This window comes from Brienomyrus brachyistius, chromosome 12 (assembly GCF_023856365.1).
Source record: "Brienomyrus brachyistius isolate T26 chromosome 12, BBRACH_0.4, whole genome shotgun sequence".
Taxonomy (NCBI): Eukaryota; Metazoa; Chordata; class Actinopteri; order Osteoglossiformes; family Mormyridae; genus Brienomyrus; species Brienomyrus brachyistius.
In genome coordinates, this window is record NC_064544.1 from 21,214,274 (window position 1) to 21,233,898 (window position 19,625).

The window sequence follows — 19,625 nt, forward strand, 5'->3', positions numbered from 1 at the left end:
GAAGTGCATCACAGATATGCTTTCCCGGAAGTACACCACGTGACATGGGTAAGCTTAATGGCGGTTTTGAAGTAAGTCTGATTTTGTAGTTAGAAGCTTTCCTACTAGTGACGAAATGTGCTGACTAACACCAGAGCCTTCGACATAGCAGAGCTGTCACTCAACTAGATAGCAGAGCTGTCATTCATCGACTGTAGAAATTTCTATTTTTTTCTTTGTAAACCGTATGTTATTGCACAACTTGAGCAGCATTATGCAGTGGGAATCAGATATCCCTGAGGTGTAAGATCTGGGTGATTCGCAAGAGATCAAATTTGATTTCAGGAATAATGTCTCAGTCACTGGAGTCTGACGAGAGCACACCTTTACTAAAAGGTGATGTTGGGAGGTAGGTGAATCCAGGTTTTTTTCTACTTAAAACATTGCATGGTATCCTAACCACATCCATTAACAACACATAATACAACACTTACAAAACGTAAAATGATATACTATTCATATATCATCTGTATGACGATTTCTTAGTGCGTAATCATCTATAGGGCAGTCTGTTGTCATACTTAAGTGTTTGCAATATTACATGTTAATATTTTAATTGTATTGTTTTAAACCGACATGTTTTGCCAGTTTAATTGTAATATTCCCAACAAGCCGTGGATTCATTTTTATAATAGGACTATTGTAGTTTGTCGCTTCATTTTGACTAAATTTAATGTAAATAATGTCTAACTTTAATTATAGGGTGGAAAACTAAACTATGCACTTGGCGATATAGCAATATTATGTTATAAACATTTCCTATTGACTACTGTGTCCCACTTCCTGAAAATGATATTTCTGCCATTAATGTCGATCGTACTAATATTATACCACATCTGCCTTTGCAAGGTGGCGTGGCTTTACGTGAAATGTTTTAACAAAATGTCTTAATTCTATCAAAGGCATTTTTATGGGTAGTTCTGCTGCTCAGAAAAAGAAAAACTCCCCCCTTTTGGAAGTGGTATTTTCCGGTATTTTCACAGAAATTACTTTTACAGATGGCACAGCAGTTTAATTCCGAGTATGAGATCAACCTCAGAAAATATTGTGAATAAACACACGGGTACTTGTTACCTGCAGGCTGTAACTTCAGACAGAGAAGTGTCTGATGAGGAACAAGAATGGTGGTATTCTGCACGATGTACCAAAGTAAATGTTCTACCTATCAGCAAATGTCATTACACAGAGAGAAGTTTAAAATTTCACTGGAATACTGGATGGGTAGATTTTAATAGATAAACCTGAGTGGACCTATTGGCAGTTTTTATATGTTGCACTCAGAATGTAGCCTTGCCAGGTTCTCGCTTGGATTTTGAAGATATTTGCGCATTGACTGCATGTTGCATCTGAGTCTTCACACTTAGTGACAAGTTAATGGCATTTCTGATTCCGAAAATGAGTGTTTGTATAGTTGTTTCCCCATAGCTGTCTTGCAGTGATTTCTGGTCACTCACTGGAAGCTCAGCATAGCAGCCTATATCGGCCCCTACACAGCTTTGGACAAAAGCATCCGATAAATAAATAAATGTAAACATAAAATGCTCCTCTGATACTCTACTGTCACTGACATTGCTGTAGTGTCAAATACAGACTTATAGTTGTGCCTCTTCTCAAAGGCATCACATATGAATTAACCAATACATGTAGTATTTCACTGGTTAACCACATGCAGCTGAAGTGTGAAAATCACGGGACCTGCAGCTTCTCTCTTTCATTTCCAGTGCTGATATCGCAGAAGATTTGGCTGAGTACAGCAGCCGATGGAAGTCTATCCGAATCATGTACTTCACGATGTTCCTTAGTAGTGTTGGTAAGTGTTTTACAGTAACTTCATTATTTTCCTCAATTCTTATGTCTGCAATCTGCCTGTCTGAGACGCGTTTCATTTCACCTTGGTAAGGCCTTTGGCCTCTTTCGGTTTTGGCTGTCTCTCATTCAGCACTGAGGTCTTTAGTGTTTGAAGGGAATGGTCCCACCACACCCAGACAGCAGCAACTTCAGAAATCCCTGGGCCCCCTGGGAAAAGCTCTCCCCCACATTGCTGGCACATTTCTGGCCCCCTGTCCACATCTGGGGCCCCTGAATTACCCCCATTTACATCTTGGAAATGAATTCATGTCATGTTCTCTACTGTAATGATGCCAATACTTCCCTTTTCCGTCTTGATTCTTCAGGATTCTCTATTGTAATAACCTCAATATGGCCCTATCTTCAAAAGGTAAGTGCTGCGTTCCTGCTTTTGTGTTGAACTTTTAGCGTTGGTTTTACCAGGAAATACTTCTAAATATCTAAATTTGGTACTTTTTCATCTAGGTTTTATGAGTTTCTTCTGATAATGTGAAGTATAGTAACTAATTGACGAACACCAATGAAAAAAATACAAAGTAAATAAAATAAAAAGTAAAGTACAGTAAAATATCATCCTATTCAGTCTGTTCTGAATTTCTTCTTTTGTGTCAGTCTAAAAGTCTTGACATAGAGGTCTTCTTGTGATCTGCAGGCCTGTTGACTTTCAGGTGAATGTCTTGCTGGGTCAGATACGATATTCCAAAAACCAAGCAAGCTTAACATTTAAGACTGGAACCACAACAGGCCGTGCTGCATTTAAATGGCCAGTTTTGTCCCCACGATGAATGGCAGCCTTCCACCAAAAAAACAATTATAAATGCAGTTGTCAGTGTTTGAGATTCCTCTAGAAGTATCAGTATTTCTGCTTTAGTTTGACCTAAAATGTTATTTGATAATGTTATCAGATAAATGAATAGATGGATAAGCAGATTATCCATATTTTAGCTGTTATTGGCTAAATACCATATGTGGCCATTCTATATGAAATCAATGGAGGCCTTCTTACTGACCATGCTGGACTGGCTTCGTACTGTAGGTAAATAATGTCATTGTACCCAACTGGAGAACCATATTTTTGGCATCTATCTTCTTTAGTTTCTAAGATATGGAAACTTTAAAAAGGGGACCTCGTCTAAAATCTGTTCGATTGACATGGAAGTTCCCAAATTAGTTAGACATTCCGATGAGTTCTTATCCTTTTCACACCTTTATTTTGAGGTCTTTATTTCCTGGTCTTTTCCATCCTAAACACTAAATTTTTCCCCCCTTCGGTGTCATCCAGTCATGCTGTTTAGGGCAAGATGTACTCATGTTACTGTTATGCTTCCCAACCCATCTCCTCGTACCCTGACATGCTGCCGTACGAGTGGCTCAGAATGGAGCAGATAGGATAACAGCCTTATTCTTTGAAGGAATGTCCATAGGGGGATCCATTTGTGTGGAAACATAGGGGCACTGCCCAGGCCGTGGTGAAGGCCCAGCCTACAGATGTTACACTAAGCAAATTCAGTGAGCAACGCAGCACAAATCGTAGCATGTAAGCGGTGAGAAGTGTGTCATGTCTTGTAGGAAATAGGAAAAGAGAAGTAATAGGCCAGTGAAGTTCAGTTTTAAAAACTGCACGCCTGACCTGATTCGTTGTTATACCACCGGAAACATCTGTGAGAGAAACATTTTCAGAACTTCAAACTTCAAAGTGCATACAGGCATTTGTCACGCTTCTCCAGAAGTACGTTTTGTGTCCATTTTACCCTTTTAATTCTTAATGATATCCTACTTTAAAATGTTTAATTGCTACATGCTGCCATCTGTCCCGGCAGAAACCTCAGCCGACTTCTTTGTTCCTCATTAACGTCACATGAATCAACTGCATTGCAGGCAAAACTCACTGTGAAAAAACGAACAAAACAAAGATTTTTACTCATAAACATATAATCGAAACATACCTTCAGTGGCTACTGTATTAGATACGACGAGCTGGTATTGAGTTGGCCCATCTCATAGCTCCAGAACAGCTTCAGTAATGTCTTCGAATACATCACTTTGCACACCACTGCACACCAGTGAGCCGTTATTTTGCAGCTGTGTTTTGCTGTTAGCTGTAATGAGTCTGGCTATTCTCAGTGGGTCAACAGAAGCCTTTTCCACATGGTAGCGTTGTTCAACCTTAAGCTCAAATGAATGGGCATTCCAACTAAGAATTATGGTTGAATTATTTAGGAGTGTCTTTAAAATGAATTTGCAAAGTATCTTTATTTTATTCATAATTTACACTACATTTGATATACTATAATGAGTTATACTCAAAACATACTCCACTCCCTCCCAAAAGGAGTTGTGAGTTAACTTTAAGGTTCCTTTCTTTGGCCTGGATGGATTTATTGACCCCCCCCCCCCCCATCCTTAACGTTTAAATCTATTTTTAATGATTTTGGACTGTTCAGATGGGAGATTTTAATCCCCTCCCTCTTTTTTATGAATTACATCTTAAAAGTTTCAAGTTAAGGGCCTTTCGGTATGAGATATGATTACACTGCCAGTTACAGGTTTTGAACCCATGACATTCTGGATATGAATTCAAATCTCTGAACTGAATGTTGTGTTTGTCAATGTTATGGCCTTTTCCGAAGATGAGCTTGGCTGTTGATGTTCTCTCCGTCTGTCCCTCCTGTCCAGATAGATGACAGTGCTAATGCCAGTTTCCTGGGCTGGGTGGTTGCTGCTTACAGCCTGGGCCAGATGGTGGCGTCACCTATCTTCGGCTGGTGGTCGAATAGAAGGCCCCGGAAAGAGCCCCTGGTGTGCTCCATACTCATCAACGTGGCCGCCAACCTTCTGTATGCCTACGTGCACTTATTCCATTCCAACGGGAAGTACTACATGCTTATTTCCCGGGTCCTCGTCGGCTTTGGTGCAGGTAACGACTGCTTTCTGTTGGGTTGGCAGCTTTGAGGTCATATAACAGGGGCCGGTTTATGTGACACCTCTCCCTGCGTGCAGTGACTATGTAAATATCCACAGTGCCCTCCGAAGGATGGTATTTTGTCTGATCTGGTGTTATACTGTGAATTGGGTTACATAAGCAGTGCCCAGGGTTTTGCCTTTTGAGGTGTCAGGGAAGAGAAAGGTGATTAATCTAGGATGTGTGAGACAGACCCCACCTGTGATGCTCTTGTCTCTGTGCACTTAGGAAACGTAGCAGTTGTTAGATCCTACGTAGCCGGAGCCACGTCCCTGAAGGAGAGGACGAGCGCCATGGCCAACATGAGCGCCTGCCAGGCCCTGGGCTTTATTCTGGGCCCAGGTAGGGAACCGGACAGTGCTCACATTGTCACGTCATGCTTCTGCATATTCATGGGGAAGAAATGGCTCTTGTCAGGGTGCAGCTGACCTCTGTGGCCTGGAAGAAGCACTGTCACTCACTGTCGCTCAGTCTTTTCTACTCATTTATAGAACTTTAAGTGGAAATATAAGTGCAACACCTCATTACATGGATGTTTGGTTGGATGGATGGATGGATGGTTGTTTTGTTTTGTTTGTTTTGTTGGTTTGTTTTTAACAGAAGCCCAGCTGCAAAGCTGTGGGGAGTGAAAAGCCTCCCTGTAGGTTTCGCCATTTAAGAGACATCAGAAATTTCAATTGAAAAGCAAACCTGGGTATTTTTTGCTAATGAAGCAGGCTTAAAGCCCTGTAATACTACAGGGAGTTTTCCCGATCTGGGGTCCCCAGGAGCCCATCCCATGTGGCACAGAGCTACATTCTAGATGTTCATCACAGACAACAAAGAAGGCAAATTAGAGATGCAAAATAGCCTAATGGCATATGATTGGACCATACAGAGACATGGACCCTGCCGTTTGCATACATACAGAGCAGAGGTAGAATTTAAACACCCCACCCTAGAGGTGTAAAGCCACTGCACTGCACACCTTCTACTGGGATCATACTGTAGACAAGATCGTTTTTGTGTATGGAGTAAATGTGGGTCAGGGTATTTCCATCAGAGCCATTAGACCCCAGTAAGGGAACTGAAAACAGGCATTCTTGCATTGCAGCCCTGCAGGCCGCTTTGTCCTTCATTGGAGAAGCCGGTGTGTGCTTTAGGCCCATCGACCTGCAGCTGAACATGTACACGACCCCCGCTCTGCTGGCTGCCTTTTTCGGGGTCATCAATATTCTATGTGTCATCCTCATTCTGAGGTGAGGGGCCGGGGCTTTCCGCTGATGCCCTCAGCCGTGCAAGTCCGTGGATTCGCTGCAGATCGTGGTTGTGTTCTATGTGTCTTAGGGAGCACAGTGTGGACGACGAGGGACGACAGATCAGCACCATCAACTACACCTCCGAAGGTACGCCGGTCACTGATCGAGGGTTTGACCAGTGGTTTTGGTGAAAGCCATCTAAGGTAGCATAAGGCACTAGGCACGAGTGCATCTGGGATGGGATGCTGGCCCATTTCAGGGCACGCATCATATTACAAACAGTTAACCTAGCCGCATGTCTTTGGACCACATGATATAGGGCTCTGCAAATTAATCGAGTTACAATTTTGGTTTCCAACTATCATGAGGACAAAATAATCGAGAAAAAATAATTGTGCTGCTTTTCCTTTCACAGTAATACTCCTGTTTTTTCTCTCCTTTTTATTTGTTTCTCAGTTGAATTATATTCGAAGTTCAAGGAAATCCACCATTAAAAAGACAGGGTTTTACAGCTCAATAAAGGCATGATATTTCCAAAGTCAATGAGTAATCGGTTAAATAATCGTGAATTTGTCAGTGATTGAAATAATGGTGGATATAATTTTTGCCATAATCGAGAAGCCCTAGTATGATACAGGAAGCACATGGCATATGTAACCAATTTCTCATACTGAACTAATTTCATTAAGTTGTGTGAAACGGACAGAGGAAGCCTGACCAGATTCTCTATCTGTCTGTCTCTCAGAGAGAGTGGATCTGGTGACTGAAGAAGGGAGCATCGACCAAATCGCTGTTGTGACCTCAAACATCCTCTTCTTCATCATTCTGTTCATCTTTGCTGTTTTTGAGACGTAAGTCATATTTCACACGTTGGTCTCCAAATTCATGTAGTATACAGAGGTGCATATATAATTTGGTTAAACTTTAACTATTTGATGTTCCAGATACTTTTATAAATGTACAGTCAGGTGTTTGTTTATTTTTTTTATTTTAAAATTAATTTGTTTAGCTATAATTTTATGTCATTTAGATTATGGGTTGCATTTGTGTATGAGATAATGATAAATTTTAAAATGCAACAGTGGATCTTTACTTTTCGTTGCGTTTAAAAAGAAGGAAAACTCCAAGGAAGCACACACTGTGATATGAGCAGCGAACCAGCAACCTTCAGGCGCAGACTGTGAACCCACAGTCACCCCTCGTCTCCTACTCGCTGCCCCAGCTTGGGCTTTTGAAGCCAAATTAATCACACGACTAGCTGACTGCTATTAAGTGGACAGGACCCCCACTTTGCATGGGGGGAGTAGCTTCTTTCCTCACAGTTCATTCCTCACAGATTATTAAGAATCAGCCATTCATGAGTATGATTTGTTTGTATGGTTATTAAAGTAGCAGATGTCCATTGGTCAGTGTGTTGCTCTTGTCCTGATGCTGCAGGATCGCCACACCTTTGTCCATGGACATGTTTGCCTGGACCAGGAGACAGGCTGTCCTCTACAATGGCATCATCCTGGCCTGCATTGGCTTTGAGTCCATCTTGGTGTTTCTGTTAGTCAAGATCATATCTGTGAGGTGAGTACAGGCCACCTGGAGTGATGGATGAAGAAAAAGTTGTATGTGAATCATGCCACCTGAGGATTCTGGTGTTCTTCCTTCAGGATTGGAGAGCGGCCAGTGCTGCTGGGTGGATTAATCATAATATTCTGTGGGTTCTTCACCTTGCTACCCTGGGGAAACGAGTACCCTAAGATCCAGTGGTCAGGTACTGCTGTCTGGGGATGAGTTTTAAAGATGCATTCGGCATAGCAACATAACTGCTAGGTTAGAATTTAACATTTCTAGGAGACCTTGGGAAAGGGTGATATCCTTTTGAAATGATTATCTTGAAATGGGAAAAAAGGGGGAAAAAATGAAACGGTTTCACCCTGTTGCTATGATGAGCTTCCATTCTTTAAATAAAAGTCTAACATGCCACCAGTCTGTAATTGTATGTTATGTAATTATATTCAAGCAGGATGTCATGTGACCACTAAACAATCAGAGACCTGAGTACTTGTTGCCTTTTCTTCCTGTCCGGTCCAATCTCCTCCAATTGGGCGCAGACCTCCAGAATAGCTCCTCCCACCAGGGTCTCCCCACTCTGAGGAGAGTCTCCAACTCATCAGAGGATCCAATAGGCTGCCCCCCCGAACAGACTTGGTGCCAGTTCACCCCTGCCATTCAGCTGGCACAATACATCGTAGCCGATATCCTCATCGGGGTGGGGTATCCCGCCTGCAACGTCATGTCCTACACCCTCTATTCCAAGATACTCGGCCCAAAGCCCCAGGTTTGGTCATACCTTTAACATCCAGTTACATATCTACCCAAGGGAGATATCAGCTAGGAAACCTGGGGTTAAAACACCCTATTCATACTAACACAGGTAGTGTCGCATACTGGCAGCATATACCAACATTGCTTTTCTGTTTTACTCTAGAACAGGGGTAGGGAACCTGATCCATGGAGAGCCGGTGTGGCTGCGGGTTTTTGGGATGGCCTCTCAATCAGCCAATAATAGAGCAGCGATTCTCAACTCCAGTCCTTGGAATCCACTATTATTGGCTGACTGAGAGGCCATCCCAAAAACCACACCCACATCGGCTCTCCATGGATAGAGCCATAAGCAGCGATACACCCTTGATGGGATGGTGTTGTGTTTTTGTTTTATGTAATAGTACTGAATTCAATGTCTACTCCAGCAAAGTTTGCCATTAATACATGGTTTCTCAGGAGCTAAAACTGCTGCAGGGGTCTGTGACCGAAAGGCATTGACCTCCACTTCCCACCTCCAGGGCGTCTACATGGGCTGGCTCACTGCCTCAGGAAGTGGAGCCAGGACGCTGGGGCCTGTGTTCGTCTCCCAGTTCTACACCAGCCTGGGCCCACGCTGGGCCTTCAGCCTCATCTGCGGCATCGTGCTGGCAGCTACGCTGCTCCTGGCAGGCACCTACCGCCGCCTCATCGCCTTCTCCGTCCGCTACGGGAGGATGCGGGAATAGCCACGCCCCGGCCGTCCCAGTGGCATCCCCGGCCGTCCCAGTGGCATCCCCGGCCGTCCCAGTGGCATCCCCGGCCGTCCCAGTGGCATCCCCGGCCGTCCCAGTGGCATCCCCGGCCATCCCAGTGGCATCCCCAGCCCAGAGGCCCCTAATGCACCGACGCCGTCCAGGACTGGGGGATGCTCACCAGGAAGCTGAATGTCGCACGATAAGTTTGAATAACGACCACTAACTTTCCCTGAGAGATTCCTGATTCCGCCTCATCTTGGGTAAATCTTGGAAGAATCTCAACGTCAAACATTTGACACGACATATTATCTAATGGTACTGATGGATCTTGTTTGATTCTTTAAATGTTTGGTACAGTCGGTTCTACACGACCGGCGAAAGTGTGATTGCCTCTATGAAGCCAGCCGATGATCAGTATCTGATAAGGGGAGCCATCTTCACGGTTTATACTGTGGGCGATCCAAAGGACTGTAATCCCTGAGGGGTTTGCTTGCTTACCTTTGCCTAGAGTGTGATTTCACATTCAAAACCTGAACTAATGTAACTTTGCACAAAGTATTAATGGAGACCCTTCAGTAAATACAGTACTGTGCATGAGTCTTAGGCAGCCAAAGAAATTGACATTTAAATTATCCTTACGTTCATGTAAGACAATGCTATTATGCCTGTCAGAGTGTGTTAGCTTAGCCATTTCAAAACCTCACCTAAATTACTCAATTATTTCCAGCACCTTTGGAGTACACCCACGTGTTTTTTCACTCGACCACTAGCACACCTTGTATAGCTAATCAAAATCTCATTCTCATATATATATATATCTATATATATATAGATATATATATCGATATATATAGATAGATAGATAGATAGATAGATAGATATAGAGAGAGAGAGAGAGAGTATATATAGTGTATAAGTGATATGTTTATTTAAAAATATAAACAAAAATAAGAGCTGGTGGTAAATACATGGAACGGCTGGGGTGTCACTGAAGAGAGGTTTAGGATCTGAAATGGTGTTTATCTAGTAATGCAGCTAGATATCAGTAAGTTTTTGGACAACAGAAGAAATTCTTACTGATTTTTATCGTTACTCTTAATTTGCATATGCTCTAATGTTACATTGTTTTTTTTTTGTTCTGAGAAAAACATGCACTTACTGCCCAGATAAACAGCTTTACACATTTCTTTTCACTGCCTAAGCCTTTGCACAGCACTGTATAACCAGTAATACTGTCAATGTAATACAATAATGTCAAAGTAGGTTAATCACTGCAACTTTTTCAGGGGCTCTATGAAAACTTGGGAGCCCCCCCTGCTGAGAGAACGTCCTTCCCAATGCAGGTCATTTGGGGGCCCTGGGAATCTGCCTGTTCTGTCTGTACAGAGCTGGCCATGGCAACTAGACTAAATGTATTGCATTGACACATGAATTGACAAAGGATATTTGAAATTGATATTGTCAAGAAAAAAATCTGCTGCTTTTGTGTTGTTTAAAATTAATATAAAATACATCAATAAAATCTGTTCCTTGGTCTTTGCTTCATATTATTGTTCTTGTCATAGCTAAGTCAAGGACAGTTTACCTTCACACACACTACCAAAATGGCTGCTAACGGCCATGTTTTGTTTATGAGGAATTGCTGTGTATGTTAGGGTTTACTGAGGGTGTCCTGTCTTCCTATCCAGTCCAGGCTGTAGGGTCACCTATCACATACTACAGAGCCCTGCAGGAGGGATTTTCATTTAGATAAATGTGGGATTTGGTCCCGTGACCCTCCAGGGTAAAAGTTAAAACTCAATCCATATGAATTAGAATTGTAATAACAGTAAACTCCAGTAACTGACATTCAAGTTATTTCCTCTCAAAAATTCTTTGACAAAAATATGCATAATTAAAAATAAATATCAGTGGTTTGTGAAGGTGTATAGAAATGAGGGATAATTAGAGATGGATAATTAACAGCAAATCTACATGTTAAAATGCCAAAGAAACAGCTCAGAGTTTTAACTTAGTCTTAACTTTCAAACCTTCACAATTGATTCAAGGAACTAATGAATGAACTTAAACAGATCCAGAACCACCAAGAGCTGAGAACAATTAATCTTATCCTTGTCTTTATTTCCAAATCATTCATAGAAATAGCAGTACATGACAAGAACATAAGGTCGTACTTCAGTCGATATCTAATATTTGACACATTGTAGTACGTAAATAAACATACATTATCTGGAACAAGCTCAACAGCACCACCTAGCGGCCCAAAACAAAGCATCATCCACAGGCTGGCTGCTCCGCCGATGGCGTAGCTCTATTTTCTCTGCTAGCGAAGTCTGCTTAATAAAGTGTACGCCAGTGACCCCTATTTACCGCACCACAACTGGTTCCCAGGACAACTTTAAAAAAAAAACAAAAAAACCCAGGAACAATTACAAAATATTCCCCCGCAAATTATACCGAACCTCATATTTCAAATATAAAAAGTGTTTCAGCTTATTGTCAGCACAACAGTCACAGGCAGCGTGAACAACACTGGAAAGGTTTCATTTTAGAACCTGTCTATCCGGACAATATAACATATATAAATCTCTCAGTTCAGTAGTTTATCTTTTTAAATAAACTATCTTCAAAGATCTCCTTCGTAAGCAATAAAACTAAAATAATATTCTCAATTAACAACTTTTAAGTAAAACAAGTAAAAATTAGCAATGAACCTTAATCTTAAATATCTGAGTCTTTTATACCCAGTTTGTCATTTGGCTTTTAACATCACCCAAAATAAGAGGAAAACAACATACTTAATCTAACCTAAGAAACCTAAACATCGATTTCATATATACAGTTCTTCAAAAAATCTGAAACATTCGACAGTGGTAACATTAGATGGCATGCAAAGTGATGCAGATCTCAAAATTCGAAGCTCTTCAGGTGGGTTTTATTAAAAATGAGTATCTGTCATCACGCCTACAAACTCAAACATTAATGGCTTGTGAAACTCTTTCGATGACTAAAGAATACTATGCTTCACTCTTACATGAACACAGCAAAGCGTCTGTTCCTCCACAAACTAGAGGCCTCGCTGCAGACTGAATGGCGGGTCCCCTGCTTGGCATCATCTCCTCAGAAGTAGATCTGCTTGGCATCCGATGGCACCTGCTCCATGGGACAGTACGGGCACTTCAACCTTGAGCGAGACATGAATGGTCACACACAGGCTGCAAAGCAGTTCTGTCCTACATAAGAGTTGCTAGCTACTGTCTCAAAGACTATAAAGCCAGACAGGACAGCAAACCCTGCAGACTAATAACCTCAGAGATTTTTTTGAATGATCAGGAATAATTTCCATGTTTAAAATCCTTCGCTGTTTTAAAAGGTGCATTCAGAATGCTGAAATTCAAAGCAAGGTTGTTATTACTATGTTAGACTGTTTCTGAAACCGCTTGTCCTATTCAGGGGTCTGGGGTCTGGAGCCTATCGCAGAGACTATGGGGTGCCAACCCATTGCTGGATGTTATATTAGATCTGTACCACATACACAGACTGTACTGAGCACATACATCTTACTTAACTTTCATTGAGTATAAACATGTAAAACCGCATAATTTTTATGGTCTTGGAGAAGCTGGATTTCTTTCAGTCTCCCAGGTATTTTTTGTTGCCTTTAATAGCTTGACCTCTAAAAATGTGCATTAATTCAATAACCTTATACATATTTTTTAAAAATACAAAAATCATGGAGATAGGGCTCTCAGTTGGGAGCCCTAAGTCTGTCGCTGACCGTGGGTCTTACTTGCTGCCGTTGATCATTTTGTTGAGGGCGTCTTTGGAGATAATGTGGCCGCACACCAGCTTCATGGGGGGGTTGCTGTCTGTGGTTTGCTGCCTGAGGATGGGGCAAGCGAACACCGAGTGGTACCAGCACCGCTTGCCCAGGTCCACCTCGATCTCCACATGCAGAGACGGAGAAGGCAGTGCAGTCACACCACAGGCTGCCGTAAGCGGAATGAAGTACATACGCTCCTCTACTTACGAACGTTCAACTTACGAACTTTCAGACATACTAACGAACAGGACTGCAAGTTCAAATTGTGTCCCTTGGGCTCCCGTTTCCTGATCGCAACATAATTTTCTTTCTGCACGCCAATTCCGCCCAGTACGACTTCTGGCCGCTACTCCCGCCGCACAGCAGCGTAGCATTTGCACTCCCAGCACCCTAGTTCTTAGTACTTGCATATGCCCTTAAATGTTGAATAACGACTTACAGACAGTTCAAGGTGCAAATGGCCATTCAGAACATATCTCGTTCCTGAGTAGAGCAGTGGTTACTCAGTGTATTCACTCCAGAGCAAGGCACTATCTGTGGCGTTTATATTTTTTCTTAACATAGCTATGCTACATCTAGACCAGGATTAGACAATCTTATCCGCAAAGGGCCAGTGTGTTTCAGGATTCTGGGGTAACCTTTAGGTCAGCTGTTCAATCCCAGGTGTGAGGACTCTTCAGCAAGTCAGTCCTCTAATTAGTCATTTAATTAGGGAGTTGCAGCGAAAACCTGCACACCCAAATAAGTCTGCCCACCCCTGATCTAGACAGTTTATTGTCCCACAACACAATAAATACCTCAGGCCCCTAAGAGCAAACAGACGTGGCTGTGTTCAAAGTGCTGTTCTTACCGGGAGTTCATCTTTCTGGGTCCACACCCCTATGCACTGCCTCTGTTCAATGACAGCCTTGATGTTAATGAGGGCGGGCAGAGCGACGCAGCCAGCCGAGAAACTGCAATGAGGAAACGCCTCATAAGGCGATGGGCCAATCGAAGCGGAGCACGCAGACATGGGCCAGTTTAACTGGATTTCCTCGTGGAGGCCCCGCCCCCTCACCTGACACTCAGGGGAGACTCCACAGAGAGGCCCAGCAGTGAGCAGGCGTCGCGGGTGAAGATGTCGCAGATGTCAGACCACTGGTTCGAGTCGAGCAGGTGGACGTAGGGTGAGTTCTCTATGCCCTGGCGCAGGTACACCAAGCTGCCCATGAGCACCTGTATGTCTGTAAGAGTGCAGAGTGCGAGTCTTCAAAAAAAAAAACATTTATCTGATCCGATCTGCTCATTTATTTCATTAAACCACCCGATGCTCCCTTAATCACATTAGCAAAAGCGGCAAGACAGCCAAGACACAAAAGGCCGATCATATCCTCAACAAACTGCCCAACTGTATCCTGAAAGCGCTTCCGCTTTCTTCTCCAGTTCCTCAGTTTATGACCATAAAATTAAAGTTAACATTTTTATTAATTAAAAAGCAGAGTATGGATGGACAGATGGATGATCAGCTTCCACGGAAAGAAACAATTAGGTTTCAAAGCTGGATCAAATTCAAACATGGATGTCAAAATCTGCTCTGGAAGTCTGCTCTTGATGCACAAAATAAATTCCTGAGATCTCAGCAGTTAAATACTTATCACCTCCGAAATAACAATATCCTTTTCTTTAAAAACACTGGTTAAATCATAACCTTAGAATTTCCCAATTATTCGACAAAGACCCCCTCAAACGCCCACATATGCACATCTGCCTGTTTGCTAGTTTATGGTTTCATTGTTCTAACAATGAAGTTTAAGGGCATACAAAACGCACCAGCCACTGCGTCACAGGTAGCTACGCAGATGCATCTCAGTGGAATGGAATCGCTCTGGTAGTGGTAGAATGTTTGCCACAACAAAGCAAACAATGTCGTTATCGTAGACAAGACCGTTTATGTTCCCAGTGAAAGATGTTACTTGCTGATCCAAATCAAAGAAAAAAACACTTGAAAGACGAAAGCAGACTCATGTCCATGACCCGAGGTCTTGGGATCCTGTCTAGACAGACCCATTACATTTCCGGACGCATCCGTGCCAGGTCAGGTGCTGAAACACAGACAGGGTCCCTGGCTGGCAGAACGTGGCCCGGTCCAAACCCAATCACTGTTCAGCACCAGCACCCCTTCAGACAAACTCTCTGAATGCTTGTCATTCCAGACCCACAGAGTAAAACGCTTGGAATTACTCTGCTTCTGTCTCCCAGGCAACAGTATTAAAAACACGACAGATTCAGCTAAAAATTTTAGTGGACCTATATTCCTGTTCAACATTCAAAAGTGCGATGAAGTAAAAGTAACTCATGTTTTTCCCACTCGAAATAGACTTAAGGGCTTAGAAGACCAAAGAGTAATATTGCGTGCAGGTCCTGACAGGGGTGAAATTATGCTTTATTATGTGGATAGTAATTGCACAAAAAGGGGAGAAAGCCTAAAGAGAAACATTCATAAGTGAAATTTAATTAAAATATTAACTTGAAATCTGTATACCTTTCTGATGGTTGATGGCAAAAGGTTGAAAGTTCCTTGCATACTGCAGGGCTTCTCTCTGATTGGCTGTTCCTCCCATCAGCAACCTGATGAAGCTGAGGCGGTGAAGTTTGAACTCCAGGGAGCTGTTTTGGGCCATAAGCATCTCACGGTTCTCCACCGCCCACCTGCAGGTGGCGACCAAGTGCAACAGCAGCACAAAAGTCAATGACACAAGTGACACCAAAGAAGACATCTGACCCTTTCAGTCCGGTGACTAAAAGGCAGGGGAGTTCTGGCAGAGACCACTGGCTTTGGCAAAAACAAACATATACAATATGTTGTTACGTATTCATTAAATGTACAATTTTTCTTACCACTCATAAAATGAGATTTACATTGCTACTTTTTCCCATTTGAGCATTTATATTAAGCACAACTATGAAAAATACAACTCTGAACTGAATGAAATACAATGACTGTCATATTTTCAGAAGCTGCCTGTGGAATCTATAGGATGCAATTGGGGGTGTCGCTTATGTATCCAAAAACCTTAAAATATCTGCATGTATAAAGTTTTCCTAAGAAGGGGAAAAAGTTTCTTAAACTAGGAGGCTCTCTTTCAACGTCAGTTTTGTTTTAAAACCATGCAAAGTGTCCTGCAAAAGTATTAAGAATGACCTTAAATTAACTTTAAAGCCAGTGTGGGCGGGGTTATCATGAACTGCCAATCACTACCTGGATTCCCCCATAAGACCAGGAACCAGAGACCAGATGAGGTAAGTAAAAGCTTGTGTTGGTACATACAAAGACAGGAGGATTCATATGGCACTTACTCTAAAGCAGGTCTTAAATCTCTGAGTTTAAGTGCTTCTAATATCCTGTTTAATTCTATGAAAGGTTCCCTTTGGTTTGGGTCAATGCAAAGTCCAGCTTCCTACAAGAGAGAAGACAAACAGCTTTTAGCTTCTCTCACCTTCCGTCTTGTCACAAACACACACATAGACATGAATTTTTACGTTAGCATGTCCGGGGGGGGGGGGGGGGGGGGGGGGGGGGGTTAGGGGGTCTTCTTACTATGGGATTTTTGATCCCCTGCTTTTGGAATCATTCCCTCTACGAAAAACCATTTGATTCGTAAGTTCTAATAATATACTGCCACACAAACGTATTAAGTGCCTTATACATACAAGTGTCCGGTGGCACATTCGGAATGAGTGTGCCCTCCGGGGGCCGTGTACCCCACTCCCATATCCCACCCAGCTCTGTCCTTTCCTGATGAACCCAGCACCCGGCCTCCCTGAACCCCCCCAGCTGGTCCGTAGCCCACCTGACACAGCTCCTCCGCCACGTCCAGCACACCTTGCCTGAAGAAATGCTCGACCATGACCTCACTGAGCAGCCGCTGGCTGTCAGCCTGCCAGCATCCCTCGATGCCCACGCTGCCCAGGTCCGAGTCCAGGTTCTGACCCGGACAGAGAACAAGTCAGTAAAGCTCGAAAGAAAGGCAGAGATTTACATAACGGGGGCGTTGTGTGGCTCAGCCAGTTAGGGCGCTGTGACTGATCGGGAGGTCGCTGGCTCGAATCCCCGTGGTCAGCAGAGTGACTGAGCCCTTCAGCGAAATCCCAGACCCCCAACTGCTCTAAGACCATATGACTGATTTCTCAAAAAAGAATCGGCAAAATAAATCACATCGAAATGGTACCTTACATCCACTTACGCCAAGTCTTCCCTGTCTGAGCACATAAAGAAGATTTTAATTAGAAATTTCCCATTGCCTATGCAGCCCACTTTGGGAGGAATTTAAAACAACACATTAAAGCAGAAACACAACGCTGTCTGACATTAAACTGTGCTCTTGGCTGTTATGAGCAGCGTGAAGCAAAGATGTTTTAACAAAAGATAATAGGTAAAACATTTTAATCCCTGTAAGTATATGTCTTTAAAATATGTATGTATTTCTTTAGTCTGCCATTCCCTCTGATAAGATTAATAATCCAAGAAATATGGGAGAGAGTTACATGCACCAAGCGTACCAGAGCACTTTATCTATGGACACTCCTGATTTAAACTAAATGTTTCTTTATCATGTTTCTTCTGCATTCCAACAAACTGGCAATGTTAGTTTTTAAAAATGCCCTTAACATGTCACCAGTGTTACTGACGACACAGCACTGCCATTAGGTACCGTGCCTTCTGTCCATGCCAGGACAAGCTCCAAATCATCCAAACTAGATAAGGGGCTACTCAGTCTTTTCTTAGGAGTCCAAGTGACGTCTTAATACTCGTCTTTGTGGACAGAAAAATGTGCTTATACTGATGGGTGTGAAGGCAGGCGTACCTTATCGATGGCTTTTCCCACCCTGGACACACTGCTATGGATGTCCTTATGGTGCACGGCCAGTTTCTGCACCGTGTCTTTTATTCGCTTGCAGCACTGAGAGAGCACCAGCGAAAGGGTGCCTGACAGCTCCAATTCTACATCAGAAAAAAACCGAAAGACATTTGGTAGGTTTCAAATGACGCCTATTATTTTCATTAAAAGCGATCAATGAAAATATTTTTTGGATGAATGCATCAAAATAAATGAAATGTCAAATGAATATCTTATTATTGGATGCAAAAATAATTTTTTTTTGAATTTCGGTATTTGTAAAACGGAGTGAAACTATCCCCCCTTTTGTTTTGCAATCAGACGCCTACCCCCAACATTTCTAAAAGGTTATAAACCAGGTCGAAATCAATGAAAATGTTTAAAATTAATTTATGTGTTACAGATATATAACTGATATTAAACCAAAGTAGTCATGTTAGCCTTTGTTTTGGGTTTTCCTTAGTTAAAACCGATTCTCCATATGTTTATACGCAATAATGTCGCCGTTTAGCGATTCATTCGTATGCTGGAAATGCACCCAAAGTTTGGGAGCAATATAAGAGTATGAAGATTTGTATTAGGATTTCAAGCATTAAACTAAGCCATTAAACCGATCAAGCGTAATATTTCAGTGACAAATCGTTCAACATATAAAATACGCCTTGTATAAAGGACATATTTAATGGTATAGGCTTACTCTATATCAGATACTTTGCTGGCTATAGTTGATTTATCTTCCTCGCTTATTTCTGTAATCGACGTGCATATAGCAGGAAAGTTGGGGTCTTGTCATATATTCGCTTTAAACATATAAATGCATTTGTCAACAGAAGGGAAATCTTTGTCCTACCAACCAGATTTTAAGCATTACTTGCAGCGCATCTGAGTATTTTATATGAAGTAAAAAAATGCTTCCTTAAAAACCGCAACAAAAAAGAAAACTTACCACCAGCCTGTACAATTTCGTCCTTAAGCCCACTTGTGTAATCGACAAGCTCCTGTAGCACTTTATCACAATGTTGTCCATAGCTGGAGAAATTTTGAAGCACTTTCTCCAACTCTCGCTCCACGTTTACACATTGATCCATAGGCTTGACAGACTCTTATCAATTACGGCTTCTTAAAATAGTAAATACGTACCAACTAACACGCTATTAACAGCGCGATTTCAATATATTGTTAAAGGTGACCGTTTGCTACCTAACAACTTCGCACACGATCCGCGTAAATAACGACTGCTGTCGAATTTGCTGACTTGTGTTATCCGGTGTCGGCATGAACTGCAAAATTAAATCAAAAGAAGCTGTTCCAGCTCAGATCGGTTTACAAGCAACATAGCAAAATGCCCTTTGTAAAGTAAACAGCATGCAGCCAATGCTATTCCGTCCACTAAGCATGCAACGCAGCTCTTATTTATTTCTGAGCATACCTCCCAACATCTACAACTTCCCTTGCCATATTTTTAGTAACGTGAAGGGAACGACAACAAGGTGTAAAAAAAGTACTTCCGGGGGTGGGACTGTGCATTTCAAAATAAAAGTATGCGCTTTCCGAGTGTAAAATAATAATAATAAAAAAGTGTATCATATAAGAATTCGTCAGATTAATAAATTGGTACAATTTATGAATAATATATTTCAGATGATGATCATAATAAATAATAAATGATATCGCAAACAATTAATGTGAAACATTTGATAGGCTACACCAATATACGGTTTATGTGAGAAATTAATGTAGATATAATCCGGGCTGATATAAAAACACTGTAAAGTTATTTTTCCCCCT

General features: G+C 42.2%; 2 protein-coding genes across 6 annotated transcripts; one reads left to right on the forward strand and one right to left on the reverse strand.

Annotated features, from left to right (window-relative positions):
* Nucleotides 1-36: 36 nt before the first annotated feature.
* Nucleotides 37-10,672, forward strand: mfsd8 (major facilitator superfamily domain containing 8). 5 transcript variants are annotated; one of them, XM_048971370.1, is made up of 13 exons: nt 37-388; nt 1,761-1,849; nt 2,214-2,257; nt 4,564-4,804; nt 5,078-5,191; nt 5,943-6,087; nt 6,176-6,234; nt 6,833-6,938; nt 7,525-7,659; nt 7,746-7,849; nt 8,190-8,416; nt 8,922-9,163; nt 9,248-10,672. In XM_048971370.1, the coding sequence occupies exons 1-12, from the start codon at nt 330-332 to the stop codon at nt 9,126-9,128; spliced, it is 1,530 nt and encodes a 509-aa protein (XP_048827327.1). In that variant the 5' UTR covers nt 37-329; the 3' UTR covers nt 9,129-9,163; nt 9,248-10,672. The 5 variants fall into 5 exon arrangements, with proteins under 5 accessions (XP_048827327.1, XP_048827326.1, XP_048827325.1 ...); XM_048971369.1 differs by having other exon boundaries at nt 8,922-9,133; nt 9,197-10,672; XM_048971368.1 differs by having other exon boundaries at nt 8,922-10,672.
* A 565-nt stretch (nt 10,673-11,237) lies between these two features.
* Nucleotides 11,238-19,324, reverse strand: LOC125705053 (E3 ubiquitin-protein ligase RMND5A). The gene is made up of 9 exons (XM_048971378.1): nt 18,784-19,324; nt 17,805-17,941; nt 16,791-16,925; nt 16,297-16,397; nt 15,482-15,648; nt 14,018-14,183; nt 13,811-13,913; nt 12,928-13,082; nt 11,238-12,321 (listed from the first exon to the last, which is right to left on the reverse strand). The coding sequence occupies exons 1-9, from the start codon at nt 18,923-18,925 to the stop codon at nt 12,258-12,260; spliced, it is 1,170 nt and encodes a 389-aa protein (XP_048827335.1). The 5' UTR covers nt 18,926-19,324; the 3' UTR covers nt 11,238-12,257.
* Between the last annotated feature and the right edge of the window lie 301 nt (nt 19,325-19,625).

What these genes read in the sequence shown, in the direction of transcription:
- mfsd8 (XM_048971368.1), top strand. Translation starts at nt 330, where the DNA reads ATGTCTCAGTCACTGGAGTCTGACGAGAGCACACCTTTACTAAAAGGT. An exon ending in CCTCGTCGGCTTTGGTGCAG is followed by an intron (nt 4,805 to 5,077) that starts GTAACGACTGCT and finishes CTGTGCACTTAG; the next exon opens with GAAACGTAGCAGTTGTTAGA. An exon ending in CATCAACTACACCTCCGAAG is followed by an intron (nt 6,235 to 6,832) that starts GTACGCCGGTCA and finishes TCTGTCTCTCAG; the next exon opens with AGAGAGTGGATCTGGTGACT.
- LOC125705053 (XM_048971378.1), bottom strand. Translation starts at nt 18,925, where the DNA reads ATGGATCAATGTGTAAACGTGGAGCGAGAGTTGGAGAAAGTGCTTCAA. An exon ending in GAGTCTCCCCTGAGTGTCAG is followed by an intron (nt 13,914 to 14,017) that starts GTGAGGGGGCGG and finishes TCCTCATTGCAG; the next exon opens with TTTCTCGGCTGGCTGCGTCG. An exon ending in CCCAGAAAGATGAACTCCCG is followed by an intron (nt 13,083 to 13,810) that starts GTAAGAACAGCA and finishes CTGCATGTGGAG; the next exon opens with ATCGAGGTGGACCTGGGCAA.